The following is a 19,466-nucleotide window of genomic DNA, read 5'->3' on the forward strand; positions in this document are numbered from 1 at the left end:
AAGACTATGTTTCCTGCCTCAGATATCAGGAAGTGTCCATTCATGAAAATGACAGCGAAAAGTAAAAAGAAGAACTTTACGAATTTTGTTCGTATCTGAAGAAAATCTTAGAATACGAGAAAATTGGTGAATGCCACAAATTCCCCTAAATCACTCGTACGCACAACTTAAGAACAAATCTGTTTGTACAAACGGTTCTTGCGTGAGGCCCATTGACTTTAGGTGTTGCTCTGATGACACATTAGTCTGCACCTAACACACCTCTGCCATGACAATGTCCTGGCACTTCTTGATGAACTTGTTCTCCGCTTTAACAATGGTCTGCAGAAATTTGAGATACTGGACATGCCGACCATGCGTCTCAGTGCAGTGGACAAAGTGCTGAACGACACGCTCGTTGATCTCGCTGCACAGCTGGAAATTGTTCATGAAGATGTGCTGCATTGTGACCGCCTCCAGGATCTGTGAAGAACAGAAAGGAGGGACAACATGGTTTCCAGGACAGACGGCGTCAATGGGGAAAATGTTTTTTTTWTTKKTTTTTTTTTAGACAAATGCAGCGCTCACTCCTGGGTTAAGGAATAAGTTGATGTGTTTATGGAGAAGAGTCTGATTCTGCTGGTTCCCTGCACAGAAGTTCTGCAGAAATTCATGAGCCAACTTCATGATGTCCTGCATTCGAACGTCCTCACTCTGGTGCAAAGAAAGCAGATTTCATTGTTTAGATCAAAATGGTTCAAAATGAGGCTGATCTTTGGATTCAGTTCTTAAGTGAGTCTACCTTCTCATAGGGGATTTGAAGAAGTTCCAGCACCACACTGTGCGCCCCCATGTTCCTCAGAAGTCTCTGCTGCTGTTTCCTGCTCTTCTTTCCTGAACTTCCCTCCTGGACGCACAGCTTACTGAGGCGTACAAGGATCTAAAACAGGCGACAAGTGTAGGATTTAGAAAATAATAATAAAAMAATAAATAAATAAAACAATAAAATACACACATGTATACCTCTTTTACAACTCTGTAATTGTAACTGCTGGTGCTTTCTGTCTTCTTGTCAGAACCAAGAGAGTCTCCCTTTAAAACAATAAACACGCTGCAATAAGTTTCTTTATAATGCAGATGTTTGATACAATGCAACACTTATTGAGCGCACTTTCTTTTTGCTGTCAGACTCTGAAGGTCCATCTCCATCCATCACATCCTCTCCCTGCCTTTTGTAAACCCACAGTTCAGACTTCTCCACTATGGAGCGTAGCTGATCCAGGTCTGACTTGATCTGCTTGTAGTTTTCAACATCCTGACTGGTGACCAACAGCTGGACCTAAAGTGTTTTAAAAAGGACAGAGGAGTTTAGTCACCGTACCGTGGAAATCCAGCCCATGGTGCTGGGGTAAAATCTAAAACTATGAGAGTAATGTAGGTGTGGTAAAGTTTACTTGTTTGAAAGCCATGAGGACTTCCTGCCTCTGGCTGAAGTGTCTGAAGAGCAGGTGAAGTGCTCCAGACACAAGGGGTGGATAGTCGTGCATAGTCAGGTGCAGGAGGACCCTTAGGAACGTGCGACCACCATGGTCATCCAGATCTAATGAAGTGTTTTCCTCACTTTTGTTGAAAAAACAACAACACTAAATAAATCTAACAATGGAAGCTCAATTTCTTACAGTGGCAACATTCTTTAAGTCAGTGGTTCCCAACCTGGGGGGTAGGACTGGGTGATTATCTGATCACGATTACTGATAAAGAAAAAATTCAGGTCGATCACGGTGATCAGCTATGAGCGTCTTACTCGRTCAAACATGGCAGAAATGTGCGCCRCAACAGCCAATCAGAATCCACCTTCTCCTGCTCCACTTCTGTTTATAAGTTGCTCAGGAAACGCAGTCAGAATCGCAGACTTAACCAAAGTAATCCAGTATAAAATGGCTGAATCTCACAGAGTTCGTTTGGGTGAGTTTCTGAGGTATTTTGACCGCTGTCGCTTCCTGTACCTATTGTTACCTGCTAACAGGCACGAAGGGTGAGTTCTGAGCTCCTCGAGAGAGAGCGAGAGAGAGAGCGAGAGAGCGAGAGAGAGAGAGAGAGAGAGAGAGAGAGAGAAGTGAGCCACAATGTCCCAGTGGTTCTTCATTTATCTGGAGAAGAACTTTTCTGTACGTTTATCGGCACACGATGAGCTGGGCGGGACGTGGAGAGCACTTCCTGTCTGCGTCGCATCACAAACAGCAGCTGAGAGACGCTGAAAACTCCTGAACACTCAGAAGCTGGGCGTTTATTCAACATGTTGTTGTGTGCAGAATCAGATCTTTCAGAAAAAGTGAAACAGCGTTGTCTGTTGTTTGATAAAGCTCTGTAAACAGGAGGAGGTCATGGGGGTGGGGGGGTTCCTTCCATGAAATAATGAGCTTAGATCCGGTTCAGTAGGCAAGTGTGCACAAATTGTTACCGTTTTGTAGAGTTTATGTTTCTTTATGAAATATTTAATGAGAAATTCAATGATAAAACTTTCATTTTTACAAAAGGATAACATTATTAATGTGAGATTCTATGATTTACACATAAATGTTTTTTTCGTAAATACCTTTTTAAATACTTTGCAAAAATTCTTTAATGTTCTACTGAACCACAGCTATTTGTTATATTAGTGAAAGTGAAATAACAGCCATTATTTTTTTTTATTTCTGTAGCTATTTATTTGTTAAATTATTTTTCAGTCACTTTGTAAGTTAAAAAAAAATTGTGATATTCTCCCAGCCCTACTGGGGGGAGCCGGAGAGCACGGGGGGGAGGGGGGCTTAACCTTGTCTGCTGAGAGGTTATGAAAATACAGATTTGTCTGTATATAAAAATCATCTAAACAAGACCTTTTGAAAAATTTGAACTCTGTATAACTCTGTTTTTTTTCTTCTTCCAAATAAAAGTTTGTAGCTATTTACTTTTTACCAATATTTTTTTGATAAATAGATAAAGGTTGATTGATGTTTGAGAGAAGTGGGGGGTCTCAGCATGGCTTGAAGGTTTGGAAAGGGGGGCTTTGAGGAAAATAGGTTGGGATCCACTGCTTTAGGATATTGTTGGGCTTTTACAAAGTTTTGAAAACACTAGAAATCCATGAGTTACCTTCCACCAAAGATGCCCTCTGCCTGTTCCTCAATGTTCTCAAAGTCAAAATTACCTAGAGATAAAGCAACACAATGAAAACGTATCAAACATYGCATTTTTATTGATTGATGGAACAGAGTATTAGGCTTCGTTCACACCGCAGGTCTTAATGCTCAATTCCAATTTTTTTGTAAACCAGATTTTGTGACGAGAACGTCCACATTATATACAACCTTCATCTGACTCCAGTGTGAACTCTACACGGCAATGACGTTTAGTTTAGCGTTTACATCTGAACCTGCCTCTGACCGGATGTTCTGATGCAGCATTTTAGTTTTGGAACAACGGCTACATTCACACTGCAGGTAAATGCAAYATATCTGATTTTTTTATGATAGTCTGAACGCAACAAATTAGATTTTTTCAGATCAAACCCAGGCAGTTTCAGTATGTGGTACTGAATCAGATACATATCTGATGTTTTTTAAAGTGACTGCAGTCTGACTGACCATCTGACTGTTTTCACCAGGGAGGTGGGGCTGAMRGATCGATAAGACACTAACCTTGATTCACGCTGTTTAAATCTGTAGCTCCATGTCCAAAACAGAAGTCCAGTTGCTTTGTTTTTTCTTTTAATTTTCCATGTACTTTAGATAGTAACGTCCAGCTTCAGTCGCGGACCGTATCGATCCTAAAAATACTCGGTTGGTACTTTATTTCCAGCTCGTTGCTTCGTTCCAAAAATAAAAAAGCTTCACTGGAGCATCCAGTCAGAGGCAGGTTCAGATATAAACACTGAACTAAACAAGTATGTCAGATAATTATTTAATAGGCTCTGATTAAACAACTTCAGATTCGACGTGCTAAAAGTAGCATCCATGCTAGCTCAGTAAACAAACAAGTCGGCTGAATGAGACGTCACGTCTTTTACTGCGCATGCGTGTCACATCAGAGCTGTGTAGAGTTCACACTGGAGTCTGATGCAGGTCGCATTTTAAATGTGATGTGAACGTTCACACCAAAAGATCTGATTTTTTTTCAAAAATATCAGAATTGAACATTAAGACCTGCAGTGTGAACGTAGCCAAAGCGACATGCTGGAAGTAAATTATCGACCGAGTAACTTTAGGATCGATATGGTCCTCGACTGATGCTGGTCATTCCTATCGTGTTTCTGTGAATTCTTTGTCATCCAGGACATCGAAAATTAAAAGAACAAAGCAGAATAAACTGGACATCTGTACTGTAGCTGAAGACGTGTGGAGCTACAGATTTAAACAGCAAGATTCGAGGTTAGCATCTTTATCCATACTTCACCTGCACCTCACTGATGTAAAATCTAATTTAATGCAACACGAGCGTTCACAGTCGCTTTGAAAACATCAGATATGTATCCAATTCAGTACCAGATACTGAAAAGGCCTGAGATGGATTTGAAAAAAAAACAAAACAAAACATGGATTTGTCCCGTTCAGACTGTCATTAAAAACTTTTTAATATAGGTTGAATGGGGCACAAAAAAAAAAAAAAAAAAAAACGATTTCGGTTGCATTTGCCTGCAATGTAGATCCAAAAGCTTTCATCTCAGATGTTAAACTGCATTTTCTCATACCTGGCATCTGAGCTGTAATGTTGTTGGTTCCATTCTGACTGACAGGGTTGTCTCCTTGTGGGTTGTTCTCATCAAACTCCCGTTTGAAAATACAAAGCAGGCAAGAAATCCTGTAGTCCAGCCGTACATTCAGAATAAACTGCAGAGGGGGAAAAAAGAGTAAATATATGGACWAAGAGGTCAGAAGTAACACTTTAATTTACGACCCACCTGCAGAATCTCAATGATTTTGAGCTTTGTGTCCATGACCATGATGTCCTCCCTCTCTGGTTCTGTCTGTGTTTTCACCACGTCTCCTTCAGGCTGATGAGTTGGTGTGGCGGGAAGCAAACCACCTCCACGTAGGACTACCTGTGTCATCAGCTCTCCCACTCCATGAATGGACTTCATTACATTACTGCCAGCTTCAGTACATCCAACAAACACCAACACACAAGAGACAGAGAGAAGGAATAATAACGATTCAAATCCATCCTGACAAAAAATTATTCAGAATAACTCAGCCAAGCCAAATAAAACATGTATTTTACCTTTGTTTTCGTCACCCTTCTCAATTTTGTTTATGGGGTAAACAGTGCTGACATGAACACAGTCCAAAATGTTCAGTAAGATTTTTGTCAAGCGCAGCAAGTCACTGAAGTTGTAGAAACCAAAGTATATGAGGTTTCTTGCCAGGTTCACTACCTACAAACAAGAAAATAATATAATTATAATTTCTTATTCTTTGTTTTGTCTGTCCACAAGAGGCACACAGAGTATTTTACCTCAAAGGTAAGTTTGTTCTTCTCTTTGTCAGAGAAAGGAATATTCTGAGACACCACCTCCCTCAGGTAGGTTTCCACAAAATCCATGGTGAGGCTGAACCGCTCCTTGATCTCATCTCGAGTGGTTCCATCATTGTCGTAGCTGCAGAGTAGACAGGTGAAGAGGCATCCTTGAAACGATAAATACAAGTCACCTAAAAGTATATGCGAGATATACTCACTCATCAATGGCGATTTTTGATGGAATCTCAGACCACAGGCGGGCGTATTTGACAGGCGTGACCTGCTCCTGAGGATCACGGTCCACGTGCATGTGCAACATCAGACGGCAGAAAGATGCCCGCAAGTCATAAGGCAGGTCTTCGTCAGACATRCAGCGCAGGATCAAATCCACGTCCAGCTGACCAGAAATCTTGTTGATGGCCAGGTACTGCCGATCCAAACACATCCGCGCAAAGAGATTCAGTTGGCACCTTGAAGAAAATACAAAAACGTTGAAATATTTGTCATTTCTAGCTATCAGAATAGATTTTAAAATGCTTTCTTAGTCGTACTGTTTAAACAAATCTGACTAGGTACAAATAAAGAACAATGGTCAGGTATGTAACAAAATGACCATGTTTTATTAGTATAAAAGGACAGTTTACCTGTAATAGCTGACCACTTCTTGGTCCTCCTTCTGACCCTCCTTTGCATCCTGGGCCAACTCACGAATGCTCTTACTGCGGATCTCCTTACAATTGTCTTTCCAGAACAACCAAACCTCCTCTTCATCTTCTGCCTCTACAGGGCTCTCGCCATTCGCTGGCCCCTCAATCTCAAACCTTGACAAGACCAATCTGGCAAACAGCACATACAAAMGATTTCTTAGCGCTTAGTCATTCCGGTAAGTCAAGCTTGCTAACGTACTAAAGTAAATAGCTCACTTAGTTTCGATGAGGATGTCAGCATTGCTAGAGTCCAGCACTGCATTGCAGATAAGCTCCTGTGTCACTGGGATGGATTTATTCATGGAGACACAGAGGTCTGACAGGTAGTCCAGAAATCTAGGCACAGATTATGAAAGAAAAAAAAGTATTTTATCCAACCATTCAAGTTGAATAATGTTGTTGGAAGCAGATAATGATAGCTAAATGACTGAGTTAATACATGCTAAAATATGTTGAGCTAGTTAACAAGTTAGCTACCAATAGTGTTCAGTTTCTGTGCAGAAGTTCTGCTGGCTTGCTTTCCACATACAGTATTTAAGTAAATCTTGATTGACACAATACAAAGAGCAAAGTCAGGGAGGCGACAGATCCAGCAGCAGGGACCATAATGATGCCAGCTTTTCTCAGGTAAGGAGAGATTATTACTGTTATTGCTGGGAGAAACAAGGCAGGACAGTGTTTTCACAAATATTTCAGAAAGACTTTTATTCACACTAAAAATATATATTTTTTATTTTATTATTTCTATTTAGGTCCAAAATAAAAATGAATCTGATAATATTATTTAGTCGTATAATTATTTAAATGATGACTGTTTTTTTTTTGTTTGTTTTATTTCAAAGGCAAAAAACTGACATGAATGTTTCAAGATGTCATTTATATTTAGGTATTTATGCTTCTTTGTTAATTATTTATTTTCAGTGTAACATGAGCCACTCTTGCAGGACACTGCTGACTACAAGTACTTGACTTTTACAGCRTTGCACTTATCACCGCAGTTTGGGGAGGTGATTTGTTGAAACAGACTTTTGGCTCATGGTGATAAATAAACAGTTGTTGAGAATTGCTAGTTCTGCTGCTTCTTGGTCCTATTTTATGTTTATGGTAGGGCTTCGGTAAAAAAGCATGCAGGATATATTAGTAATTTTAAACTGTTTATTGGAGAACTGAAGCAATGCATTCTGTGTTTGCGAGTTCTGATTTCCCAAGACCGCCAAAAAGGTTCTTTCCAGGAGGAAGCGCAAGTAACGTCTTTCCTCTGTCTATCAATTCAAGAACTAATCCACAGGTAGCATTCTGCTGACGTCAAAATCATAAGCGTGCTGTATTCTGTACTTGCTTCTACCCAGAACCATCAGTACAAAGTGCGCAGATGGAACATGGAGACACATTCGGCCGAACCCGAACCCAGCAGAACCGCAACAGGCATGCCAGTGGAGAATGGCTGGGAGTGGGAGTGTCGCCCAGTGACGTAGCTCCAATTGCTTCCTGTCATGTAAACGCAAAGAATTGTGGGAATTGTCTCTCAAATTAAAATTGTGGGACAGAAGGACAGCTAAAGTATATAGCTTCTGTGAACAGACGTCTGAGGGAYTGCTGTTTAAATACAATATTTTTGCATTGTATTGACTTGAGACAGCTTTCTCCCTCCACTGTTAAAAATAATGACGAGCAATATAAGTTGAAATAATTAAATTAGCGCTATCACATTCATAATTTTTAGAAAGTGCAAATCCACAAATAGATTTTAAAAAATTTGTAAAAGCACAAACAAGAAAATTAGTTCCACAATTTGCTCTTTAGGGGACTAGCACCCACCACTGTATGTAATATATAATCAGGAAATATTACGTGTTACAAAAAGAATTCTGAAAGACTAAGGTGTGCTTTGTGTATTTCAAACTGTAAAAAACACTTTTAAACATGGACCCGAAAGTTTTACATTTTACCAACAAAATTTCACAAGGCAAACTACAGCAGATGTACAGAGTAGTTCTAATCAACTTATCCTGAACACGAAAAACACACACAAGCAGTTTCCCTGTGTCTTCATGAGTTTTAATATATTCATAAAGATTTACATTTGTTATCCCTTTGCCTACCTTGGCTCCCGATTCTTCCTCACTAGAGTGACAAAGGTGTCTATTTCAGCAGCAGTGATGTGTTTTTCCAGTAACTTCCTGTTGTTGTGGAGAAGAGCTGTTATCGTATCTTCTGCCAGCACATCATACCCAATTTGCTTCTGCATGAAGCGAAACTGTTTGGCTATATATTCCTGTGAAAGGATTCAAAGTAAAGAAAAACATTACAGCTAAAGATAAGGATGAAATATCAAAAGTCCAGGGTAGCGCTTTAGTGTGCAGCCCACTTGGTTCTTCCTGTAATCTTGCTGGGAATGGCGAAGGACTCTGTAGCAAAGCCTGCAAATATGTCTGAATGGCGCATGGCGCTGATCCCCGAGTTCTTCCAGACGCAGCATGGGACCGTCCCCACTGTCTGTGAAAGGGGCTTGGAGTAGTTTGAAAATCTGTAAAGACAAAAAAAGTTATTTAAAAGGTGTTCTAAATGAACATTTTAAAAGGTCAAACCTCAAACTGTCTCTAAAATGTACGGCCTACCTGTTTAAGAATATTCTGCTCTCTCATGAGCTTTTGTCTCTCTCGGTTGGGTTTGTTAACCATGATCTCTAAAACATCCTGTCCACTGTTGGGAATGTCTACCACAAAGAAAACCAAATCCTCCAGSAGCTTGGTCACAAATCTTGAATGTGAACATATCAGGGAAAAAAGATAAACTGTCTCATATACACTTTACACAACAAGTTGTTGGAAAATTATTTCAGTGCAACGTTTTTTCCACATTTATAAAAAAGAAAATTTACAAACATGGTCAATATGTTGTAAGATTTGATACAGTTTTATGCAGAAAATCTAAAAGTGTAGACAATTTCGTGATCATTTCCAAGCGTACCTTCTTTCATTTTGTGTAATGGTTCCCTTTTCTAGTTTGCCAGCAATGGAAGCCAACACTTTACTTGCATCATTGGCAAAATCTAAATCACGCACTTCTGATGGTGGCACTGGAACTATGGCAAATGCTTCYTTATCTTCTTTTACTGCTGATGTTCCAATCTGGAAAACAAAACACCAACTTATGAGGATGTAGAAGATGCTGTCCTCTCTTTTTGACTGACTGCTTCATTCAGCTGCTCACCCGTAACATGACAGGCTTCTCCTCCTCTTTGTCAATRGGGAGGTTGGTACTATGAACCCATGTGTTTGTGCATAAGTGTCTTAACCTGACATAGGAGCTCCTGGAGGTAAGAGAGAGGGAGGAATAAAATAGGTTGTAAGTTAAAGTACAAAGTGGAGCTGAAATGGGAATATTTCATTTTGTCTTTAACACCTGAAGAACATAAAGCAATGAAACATTGTATCATCAGAAATTAATGTAATCAGTAATKTAACAATTGATAWACAGGGTGGGCCATTTATATGGATACACCTAAATAAAACGGGAACGGTTGGTGACATTAAGTTCCTGCACATTAGTATTTGGGAGGGGGGRAACTTTTCAAGATGGGTGGTGACCATGTTGGCTATTTTAACGTCGGCCATTTTGGATCCAAAATATTGGTCTGACACTAACCCACATTGTGTTGTGCTTCGCAAATGTTTTTGCATATGTTTAWGTGAGAGCTGAAAAATGACTGCTGAATATTGATGAAGACTCTATCTGATGCCAACAAGTGTTTAACCACAGCTGGTACAATTTTTCCTTCTATTGTCTGGAAATTAGATTTAAAAAACAATTATTAGGTGTAGAAAACATAACCGTTGAATAGACTGGCTTGTCTGAAAACTTGATAAGAGCAGAATCATTTATTGTTTATGATCATTACATTACTGTCTTTGTCATTAATGATGAAATATTGTGCAGTTTAATTTGCCAGTACTCCAGTAAAAGTCCATATTTTGTAGGTTTAATATCAGTAAATAATATATTTAATAGGTAATCTATCATAAAAAAGGTCATTAGTCTCCTTAGTTTTGTTATAAACTATTCCAGTGTTCTTCATGATAGGTTGGTTAATTATTTTGAATCTTGTATTAAATTGGCAGAGGAACATAATGGGTTTTGAAAGAAAAGAGCTATCATATATTCTTTAAAGGTGACCTAATATGGAGGTCCTAGAACAAGTTAGGATCCATCGGTGGGTTTACAAAACATGTTCATTTGATTTAATTCACAAAATGAATCTCAGATAATGAAATTTCACCTTTTCAGTTCTGCCTGTTCTTTAGCTCTCTTCAAAACCTGCTGTATGGATAAGATGCTATGGAAACCCCCTCCATTTTTGGTGCTTGGACTGTTTTTAGAAGCAGTACAGACCMAAATGTAAGTTAAAAAAAACTGAAAAAGTGAATTTTGCACATTTAGTCCCCTTTAACTACAATAGTTAATGCCAGGAAACAAGGAGGAAAGTCTACTTTTGCATGCTTTATAGAGTTTCAAAAATTCTTTGAATTAATCAGTAATTGTTGCATTTTCAGTTATTAAAAGCAGGGATTGACGGGAAATTCTATAATTCTGTAAAAGTTGAATATCAAAATTCAGATTATTGCATTCAGTTAAATGAATACAGAACAGGCTGGTTACCAACAAACACCACATAGTGTTAAACAAGGAGATGCTCTGTTTCCTTCTCTTTGGATTATATAAAAAAGGATTTGATAACAGCTGTTAAGGAGGCAGATGTGAGAGTAGGTGATATAAAAGTCTGTATACTACTGTATGCAGATGACAGTGCTTATTGCTGAGAATGAACCTGTTCTTCAGAAACTGTTAAGTGTTGTTTATGGTTGGTGTAAAAAAATTTGGTTAAAGATAAATTGCAATAAAACTGAAGTTATTCATTTTAGAAAGCTGAGTCATGCAGTGGCATCATTTACATTTAGCTTTGGGCCCATCATCCTGTCTATTACTAAAAAAATCTAAATATTTGGAAAATATTGTGGATGRACATCTAACATTTGAAAAAAGAATGAAAAGTCCAATCAGATTCAGCATTAGGTGTTCATAAATAAATAAAGTAAAATTTTGTCGATACCTGGGTTATAGAACATACACTGAACTGTACAGATCCTGCGTCTTTCAAGTACTAGATTATGGAATATAGAGTTACTGTCAACAACCGTATAGTGAGAAAGTCCAACTAGTGACATTTTACACAAACCAAAATTACCAACTTATTTTTATGGTCCAGAGCATCATGTGACATGGAACTTAACCAGAGAGGTCATTGTGTGCACAGCTTAGATCTGGTACTTTGCCTCTAGCATTAGAAACTGGACGATTTCACTCAGTCCCAGAGGAGGACCGAAAAGGTTCTTTGTGTATTTGGAATGAAATAGAAAATTAAATGCACTKTTTGTTTGATTGTCCATTGTACACAATTCTCAGAAATGAATTGTTTGGTAAAGTCCTTGATGTTGACCCTGATTTATTTTATATGGGCGATRAAGAAAAGTACAGTATTTATTTAARTACTATGTGTTTCAGTTAGCTCAGTAGGTTTCAAACGTTTTGGCCCTTTCAAAAGAAAGTTTATGTTTGAAGGATGTTGATGTTGCTCTCTTTGCTGCATCTTTAAATATGTTTGTGTGTCTTATCTCATGAGGGCTGGGCACMTTTTATTGTGTATGGCATAAAATAAATAAACTATTACTTACTTTATTCTAAAAAAAGGTTAAATGAACATTGAAGGTTTTTAAATGTTAGCATACTGATTTTACAGTTCAAATCCTTAATTTGGGTTAAACATGCATAATACCTGTGAGTCTTAATCCTACTTGCTCTTGTAAACTCCTATTAATTTCTGCAATTTATAGCAAAGCATTAGTGCCATTTGTGCATTTATTACGTGTTTGTTTGCACTGCACCGTGTTCTGCTCATTGATCTCAGTGGTTAGCGTTAATATTAGCTCAATTCATAAAAACCTCCCTTGCATAGCATGCCCAGGTCCCTTGACGTCCAATCCAATGACATAAATCAATGGCATTAACAGMCATATTTTATATTCACCTGTCACATTTCATGTCAGCCATCATTTTAAGATATTTATTTTATATCAAGCTTTAGGACACCTACACATTATCAGACAAATTCAAGAAGGTTTAAAAGCCACACAAAGACAGAGAGCTAACTGCATCAATCCTTAGCATAATAAACAGCACCTGACTGTGAAGAAGCCAAAAACAGCTTATTAAAAATCACGTTTTTGTAATCATGCCAATGTAAACAGAAAAATGAGTGAATCAGCAAGACGAGATTTGTTGCACAATGCACTGTAGTAATGGCACACCTCATTTATATCACTGTCTGTGTGTTGCTAGTTACAAGTGAACAAAGTATGCAGGTGAGGGAAGAGAACAGGCTGTTTATGACCACTTCAGCCCTCTGTGTTGTATTATTGCACCTTGACCTGTACCGTTCCATCGTCCCTGCATTAAGAATAAACCGTCACACACAGTGAAGGTTGATCTGACCATGTACTTCATGCTAACAGCTTCCAGCCTACTCCACGTGTCTGTGGGACTACTGCGAGCGTCTGCATCGTGCTTCTGGCTTTAGGCAATAACAGCAGATAGTAGCCAGATTCTTGGCAAGCATTTTGTAACTGCCTACTGATGCCCACAGTCGTACCTTTGTGTAATGTTTCCGACTTGCAATAATTAATCCCCTGGTTAAAGTCTAAAAGACGAGGTTAAAGGAGGTCAGAGAGGGAGGTGCTAGGAGTAGTAGCCAGCACCACGTCAGTGGATAATGAAGACATGACGGCTTCAATTTCATAAAAAAAATAATAAAGTGATGAAAATAAATAAATTCTGTCAGATTATGTTTACTCAATTTTTGTTTTTATTTGACCATAAATATAATCAAAATATAATTAAAACTTTAACAGTATTTTGAAATTTAGAGTTTTTGTCCATACATAGAACAGAAAAAATATTTTTTGTTTGTCCCCGATGATGACTTTTTTTTTTCTTCGACGGGGCTCCATCAACAGCATACTTGCATTTAAAATACAATAACACTCAAGATGCGCATAAAAAGGTACGTTAACACAAAAGAGAACTGTTAAAATAGGGATTGATTTATTTCCTGCTTCACACACAACGGCCACTTCCTCAGCTTTTYTTGGTAATTATCCGACGGCACAAAGATCATTAGGGCATAAAAACAATTTTTTTGTAAAATAAAAATAAACTAAATGCTTTGCCACTATTAATTATCAAACTTTTTCCAACGTCTGAAGCAAATAATTTAAATAAATTACAATTACTAAACAAAGCAAGTAAGAAAGACCAAAAACAGCAGGTGACAAAACAAATCGGATCCTTCTCTACACATTCAGAAACTGATTTCTGCTGGTGTTCGAAATTCCCCTCAGCCAAACACATGAGTCAAAAGGCTACTGCACTCATGCTTTGAAATGCTGTTGCCTTGACATCATTGTGGTCCGTTCGATAGGTTGATGTTGTGTTAAAGTATTTGTCATTTGGTGAAAAAGTCCCTCTGAATTTACAAAATACTTGATGTTATTTTCGTCTATTAAAGGAAGAGCACATCTTTGAAATCCTCCGTGACATCATCTGCAAACTAATATATGTCTCAACTCCTTCCTCAGTCGCTTCATAGTTTTCTTCACATATCGCAGTAACCAAAAATGAACATTATATGCATTAATGTTTTGTGAACATGGTCCTTTATTTTGGAGCTTAACATCGGTGTATTGTTGATGTTAGTGTACAGTGGGGTGTGAAAGTTTGGGGACCCTTGTTAATTTTCCTGATTTACCTTTATAAATCATTGATTGTTTGGATAAAAAAATCAGTTAACTATATCATATAGGGGACAAACACAGTGATATTTGAGAAGTGAAATGAAGTTTATATGATTTACAGAAACTGTGCAATAATTGGTTAAACAAAATTAGGCAGGTGCATAAATTTGGGCACTGTTGTCATTTTAATGATTTCAAAACCTTTAGAACTAATTATTGGAACTTAAATTTGGTTTGATAAGTTCAGTGACCCTTGAACTCCATACACAGGTGACTCCAATTATGAGAAAGGGTATTTAAGGGGGGCATCGTCTCTGAAGAGTCGCAGCATGGGAGTCTGAAAACAACTTTCAAATGAGCTGAAGACAAAGATTGTTCACCATCATGGTTTAGGGGAAGGATACAGAAAGCTATCAGAGATTTCAGCTTTCAGTCTCCTCTGTGAGAAACATTGTGAGAAAATGGAGGACCACAGGCACAGTTCAAGTCAAGGATTGAAGTGGCAGACCAAGACAAATCTCCAATAAACAGAAGTGAAGGATGTTGAGAACAGTCAGAGTCAACCCACAGATCAGCACCAAAGACCTACAACATCATCTTGCTGCTGATGGAGTCACTGTGCATCGTTCAACTATTCAGCACACTTTACACAAGGAGATGCTGTATGGGAGAGTGATGCAGAGGAAGCCTTTTCTCCGCCCACATCACAAACAGCTGCTTGAGGTATGCTAAAGCACATTTGGACAAGCCAGCTCCATTTTGGAATAAGGTGCTGTGGACTGATGAAACTAAAATAGTTATTTGGGCAGAACAAGGGTCGTTATGCATGGAGGAAAACATACAGCACTCCTAGAGAAACACCTGCTACCTACAGTAAAATGTGGGGGTGGTTCCATCATGTTGTGGGGCTGTGTGGCCAGTACAGGGACTGGGAATCTTGTTAAAGTTGAGGGACGCATGGATTCCAACCAATATCAGGGGCGGCTGTGGCAGAGTGGTTAGGGGAGTCGTTCTGGAACCGGAAGGTCGCTGGTTCGATCCCCCGTCCAGCCGTCTCAGTCGTTGTGTCCTTGGGCAAGACACTTCACCCACCTTGCCTACTGATGGTGGTCAGAGGGTCCGGTGGCGCCGTTGCATGGCAGCCTCACTTCTGTCAGTGTGCCCCAGGGCAGCTGTGGCTACAGTGTAGTTTGCCATCATCAGTGTGTGAATGTGACTGTGAGTGTGAATGGGTGAATGTCTGTTAGGTTAAAGCGCTTTGGGGGTCTGGAGGGACTTGAAAAGCGCTCTATAAGTTCAGTACCATTTACCATTTACCATCAGCAGATTCTGGAGACCAATGTCCAGGAATCAGTGACAAAGCTGAAGATGCGCCGGGGCTGCATCTTCCAACAACCACCCTAAACACTGCTCAAAATCTACTAAGRCMTTCATGCAGAGAAACAAGTACAAYGTTCTGGAATGACCATCTCAGTCCCCAGACCTGAATATTATTGAAACTCTGTGGTGTCACTTAAAGASAGCTGTCCATGCTCAGAAACCATCAAACCTGAATGAACTAGAGATGTTTTGTWAAGAAGAGTGGTCTAAAATACCTTCAGCCACAATCCAGACTCTCATTAGAAGCTATAGGAAGTGTTTAGAGGCTGTTATTTCTGTGAAAGGAGGAGCTACTAAATATTGAGTTAAGGGTTTTTTTTATGGTGCCCAAATTTATGCACCTGCCTAATTTTGTTTAAACAATTATTGCACACTTTCTGTAAATCATATAAACCATTTCACTTCTCAAATTTCACTGTGTTTGTCCCCTATATGATATATTTAACTGATTATTTTTATCCAATCAATGATTTATAAAAGGTAAATCAGGAAAATTAACAAGGCTGCCCAAACTTTCACACCCCACTGTAAATGCACAAGGACAGGTGTACAAGTCATACCTGGGCACCATGGAATCACCTCCTCTCAGAGTGGTGGGGTCCAGCTCAAAGATAGAGGAGATATCCATCCCGTCGGGAACAGGAACCAGAGTGTACATGATCTTCTCCTGTGGAGCACGGAGACGGCCTCGAAGAGCTTCATTGTCTGCATCCAGCTAAAAGAGAACAAAAATACAGTGAAAAGAGCAGACAGGAATCTGTGGAAACACAACAGTTTTTAATATTATATAAAGTAAAGAAGTTTGCAGGTTTTCACTTTGATCTGTAAGTCACCACTGAAGATTTTGAAAATATTTTCTCATTCCAAAAAGAAGTAGTGAAAAAAAAACTGAATCAGACTTTTGTGTCTCTCCAGCACAATGTGATGGATGCAACCAAAATGATGAAATCAGTTAAGATGAAGACACAGTGGCACCTAGTGGTAATTTGGTGCAACTAAAACAAATAAATCTGATGCTGATGAAAAACAGAAACCATAGCTGTGTCAGTAACTGATCGGAAAGGAAAGAGCACGTAACAGACAATGACACCAATACAGAACAAAAAAAAAAAAAAGAAAGAAAACTATCAAATTCAAGACAGTAACTCTTATTGCAGCCAGGTGTTTGAGGCCAACAGGAAATTATGTTACAGTACCTGGAAATTAAATGGTGTAAAGTCCACCTCCTATAGCAAAAAACAAAAAGGCTCATAAGTAAAACAGAACCCAGCATTAGATGGMAAATAGGATAGGAGGTTGAGCTAACTTACTGAGCAACGTTGTTCAGCACTTTCCTCCTCAAATTCTGGATTCACCTAAAAAAGGACAAAAATCTTCATCCTCAGCATCAACAAATACAAACTGTTGTCCTCTACTACACCTCTACCAAAACTGTTACCATATAGTCCAAGGGTGTAATCACACCATGAAAGTCCTTTGGTCCACTTGTTTGGTCTGGATTAAAAGTGGACTTTTTGTTTTGTTTTGTTTTGTTTTCATGTGGTGCAGTTTAAGTAAGTAAGTAAGTAAAATTTTATCTATAAAGCACTTTTCTTAGAAATAACTTCACAAAGTGCTGTACAATACAAAAATACACAATACAACAATGCAATAAAAATATCATGGAGCCGTCCAGTATTTCCAACCCAAAAAGGTGTAACAGCAACAATATTTAGCCAAGGAAAAGAAAAAAAATCACATTGTGCTTTTTTGCAAGGGGCTATAATTTATAAACAAAGCCACGCAGGTGACRGTCATTGCTCCYGTTGGACAGAAATGATGGGGGCGGGACAGTACAGACCCGGAAATAGAGATGGTACTGATAATAAAGCTATAATATCATTTTGAATTTCAAGAGCAGCACATTCAAAAGAAGGTTTTGTGTTGATATACTTCTAATTTTGAGACGACATTGGCTAATGCGTACCACATCACAGAGGAGACAAGATACTCCGCGAGCCCTGACCCACAACAGCTCAATTATTGTCTCAATTCATGGGTTGCAACCAACGTTGGCCACAGTCTACGTGGGCCGTAGGCCGCTCGAGTCGGCTGCATAAAGAGATGTGGAATGAAATGGTCTAGTAGATGGAAAAAGRTATGTTTGCGTGACCACGCTCTGTCTTGTTGCCATCATATGTTTTATACCACAATGCTTCAGTTGTTTTAGGTACAACGTCATAAAATTCAGTTTTAATAGAAAAGCTTACAAGTAAATGAATAAAAAGCATTAATAATTTGGGTTTACCTCCAGTTTCAGCACCCGTAACTGCATTTTATTTAACATCTCACTGCAACAAAAGTTTCTTCAGCTGAGTTGTTAAACTTACATCCTTTGGTCAATGATAAATTTCCAAACTCTGTCATAAAAATAAAAACAAAACAAACTCCACCATAAAATAATAATAATTTTAAAAAAATCAGCTGTCTTTGTTTTCTGTTGAATTTGCTGAAGGTGCAATGAATTCTGGGATATAATCAGCGACATAGGATGTTTTCGGGGTTTTGTCGGCCGCATGAAAAGGCACCTACGAATTGACCTTTTGGACCTCCTTGGCTCCAGCATGCTGCTGCCGAACTGCTGAAATCATGCCGACTGTCGCAGTTTCATGACGAAAATTGCGTCACTTCTGTTTGCATTGCCGACATTTCGGCACTTCTTGTCGCAACCCGCAGGTCAAACTTTTCACCCCCCTCCACATAAGGACACATACGAACTACTGTATATGGTGTGATTGATCAGAAGTTTGTAGGAGTGTTTGTGCTGAAAGCGCTCTGACGCTGTGTTTGCTTCAACTACTCATTCCAGAGTTGACTGTTACCAGGAAGCAGCGATTTATGAAGATAGTCAAACGGCCAAAACCTCATAAAAGGGGATAAAACAGACGTTTTTCACGGTGAAATCTGACTGATGAAAACTTTGGAGCTTAATCCAGGACCAGTTTGTGGATAAATAATGTCAGGTGACGAGTCTCTGACTTTTTTTTTCAGCATTGGACTCCACCAGTAGAGAAAACCCATGCAGTGACGTATGCTGCAGTGGGAGGAGTTTCCCAGGAGCTCGGGGCAGGGTGTCTGAGGAGTTATGAAAGGTGTGTGTGAAAACCAACGCTGAACAACCACGTGACGGCGCGTCGACCGGTCGGCTGCCGAGCGGTCATACTGCCTGCTTAGTCTTTCTGTAACCAATGGAGGGTTTGCACATGCCATGATAGGGATAGCTTGTATACCAATGCGACATTTAGACACAGCCATTGTTTGTATTGCAGTTGTAGCATCAGCAACACTGAAGGTTTAATTGTTACCATGTTACTTAGCAATGGTGGCTTGTGAAGTCCAAAATGTTGGTTCGGTTTGAAGCCGGTCTGTATTCTAGCTGGTCTGAGTTTGTTTGGAAGTGTACAGAGACCACTTCAAAAATGGRTCTTGGTCCGGTTGTTTGATCCACACCAGGGTTTGCATGAGTGTATTCACACCTGCATAAAAGGTCCGGACCAACAGGGGAAAATGAACTCTGGTCTGTTTAAAGCGGACCAAATGTGTCAGGTGTGAATACACCCCAAGCCTTTAAACAAAATCTGATGTAGTAATATAAATTACAGTAACATGAAGTGATTATAGCCTTGTACACAATAAATAATTAACACTCACCTCACCCACCTCTGCAGCCAAATAGCACCCTGTGGCTAAATGTTTAAACCTGAACAAGCTGTTCCAGTAGCCTGCACCTCCTCTGCATGGGTCATGATGAACCACCTGGTGATGAGAAAACATGGCAAAAATCATTAAAAAATATCTACTGATATGACATCTTCTTGTTGAAACAACATCAAAAATGGAACAAACACACACGCACACATGCACATGTTTGTTCTTCAACGCCATGGGGACTGTGCATTGACTTTCATTATTTTTAGACTTTTTATCCTAACCCTGACCATATACTCTAAAATTAACCTCACAGGAACCTACCTGACCCTAAAACTAACCTCACAGGTACCTGCCTGACCCTAAAACT

General features: G+C 39.1%; 1 protein-coding gene across 1 annotated transcript in view; it reads right to left on the minus strand.

Annotated features, from left to right (window-relative positions):
• Window positions 1-19,466, minus strand: part of itpr1b (inositol 1,4,5-trisphosphate receptor, type 1b) — a gene marked incomplete in the record, with an annotated part of 134,739 nt that overhangs the window by 98,225 nt on the left and 17,048 nt on the right. Inside the window, 23 exon segments of the mRNA XM_014021964.1 lie at window positions 262-462; window positions 568-693; window positions 782-919; window positions 1,003-1,071; window positions 1,151-1,318; window positions 1,434-1,599; window positions 3,115-3,169; window positions 4,709-4,847; window positions 4,919-5,112; window positions 5,239-5,392; window positions 5,473-5,614; window positions 5,694-5,945; window positions 6,120-6,311; window positions 6,399-6,518; window positions 8,285-8,457; window positions 8,551-8,709; window positions 8,801-8,942; window positions 9,153-9,313; window positions 9,396-9,495; window positions 15,970-16,124; window positions 16,606-16,635; window positions 16,720-16,764; window positions 19,100-19,204. Of these exon segments, the coding sequence (XP_013877418.1) occupies window positions 262-462; window positions 568-693; window positions 782-919; window positions 1,003-1,071; window positions 1,151-1,318; window positions 1,434-1,599; window positions 3,115-3,169; window positions 4,709-4,847; window positions 4,919-5,112; window positions 5,239-5,392; window positions 5,473-5,614; window positions 5,694-5,945; window positions 6,120-6,311; window positions 6,399-6,518; window positions 8,285-8,457; window positions 8,551-8,709; window positions 8,801-8,942; window positions 9,153-9,313; window positions 9,396-9,495; window positions 15,970-16,124; window positions 16,606-16,635; window positions 16,720-16,764; window positions 19,100-19,204 (3,186 nt within the window).

Source organism: Austrofundulus limnaeus, unplaced genomic scaffold (assembly GCF_001266775.1).
Source record: "Austrofundulus limnaeus strain Quisiro unplaced genomic scaffold, Austrofundulus_limnaeus-1.0 Scaffold312, whole genome shotgun sequence".
In the NCBI taxonomy this organism is placed as follows: Eukaryota; Metazoa; Chordata; class Actinopteri; order Cyprinodontiformes; family Rivulidae; genus Austrofundulus; species Austrofundulus limnaeus.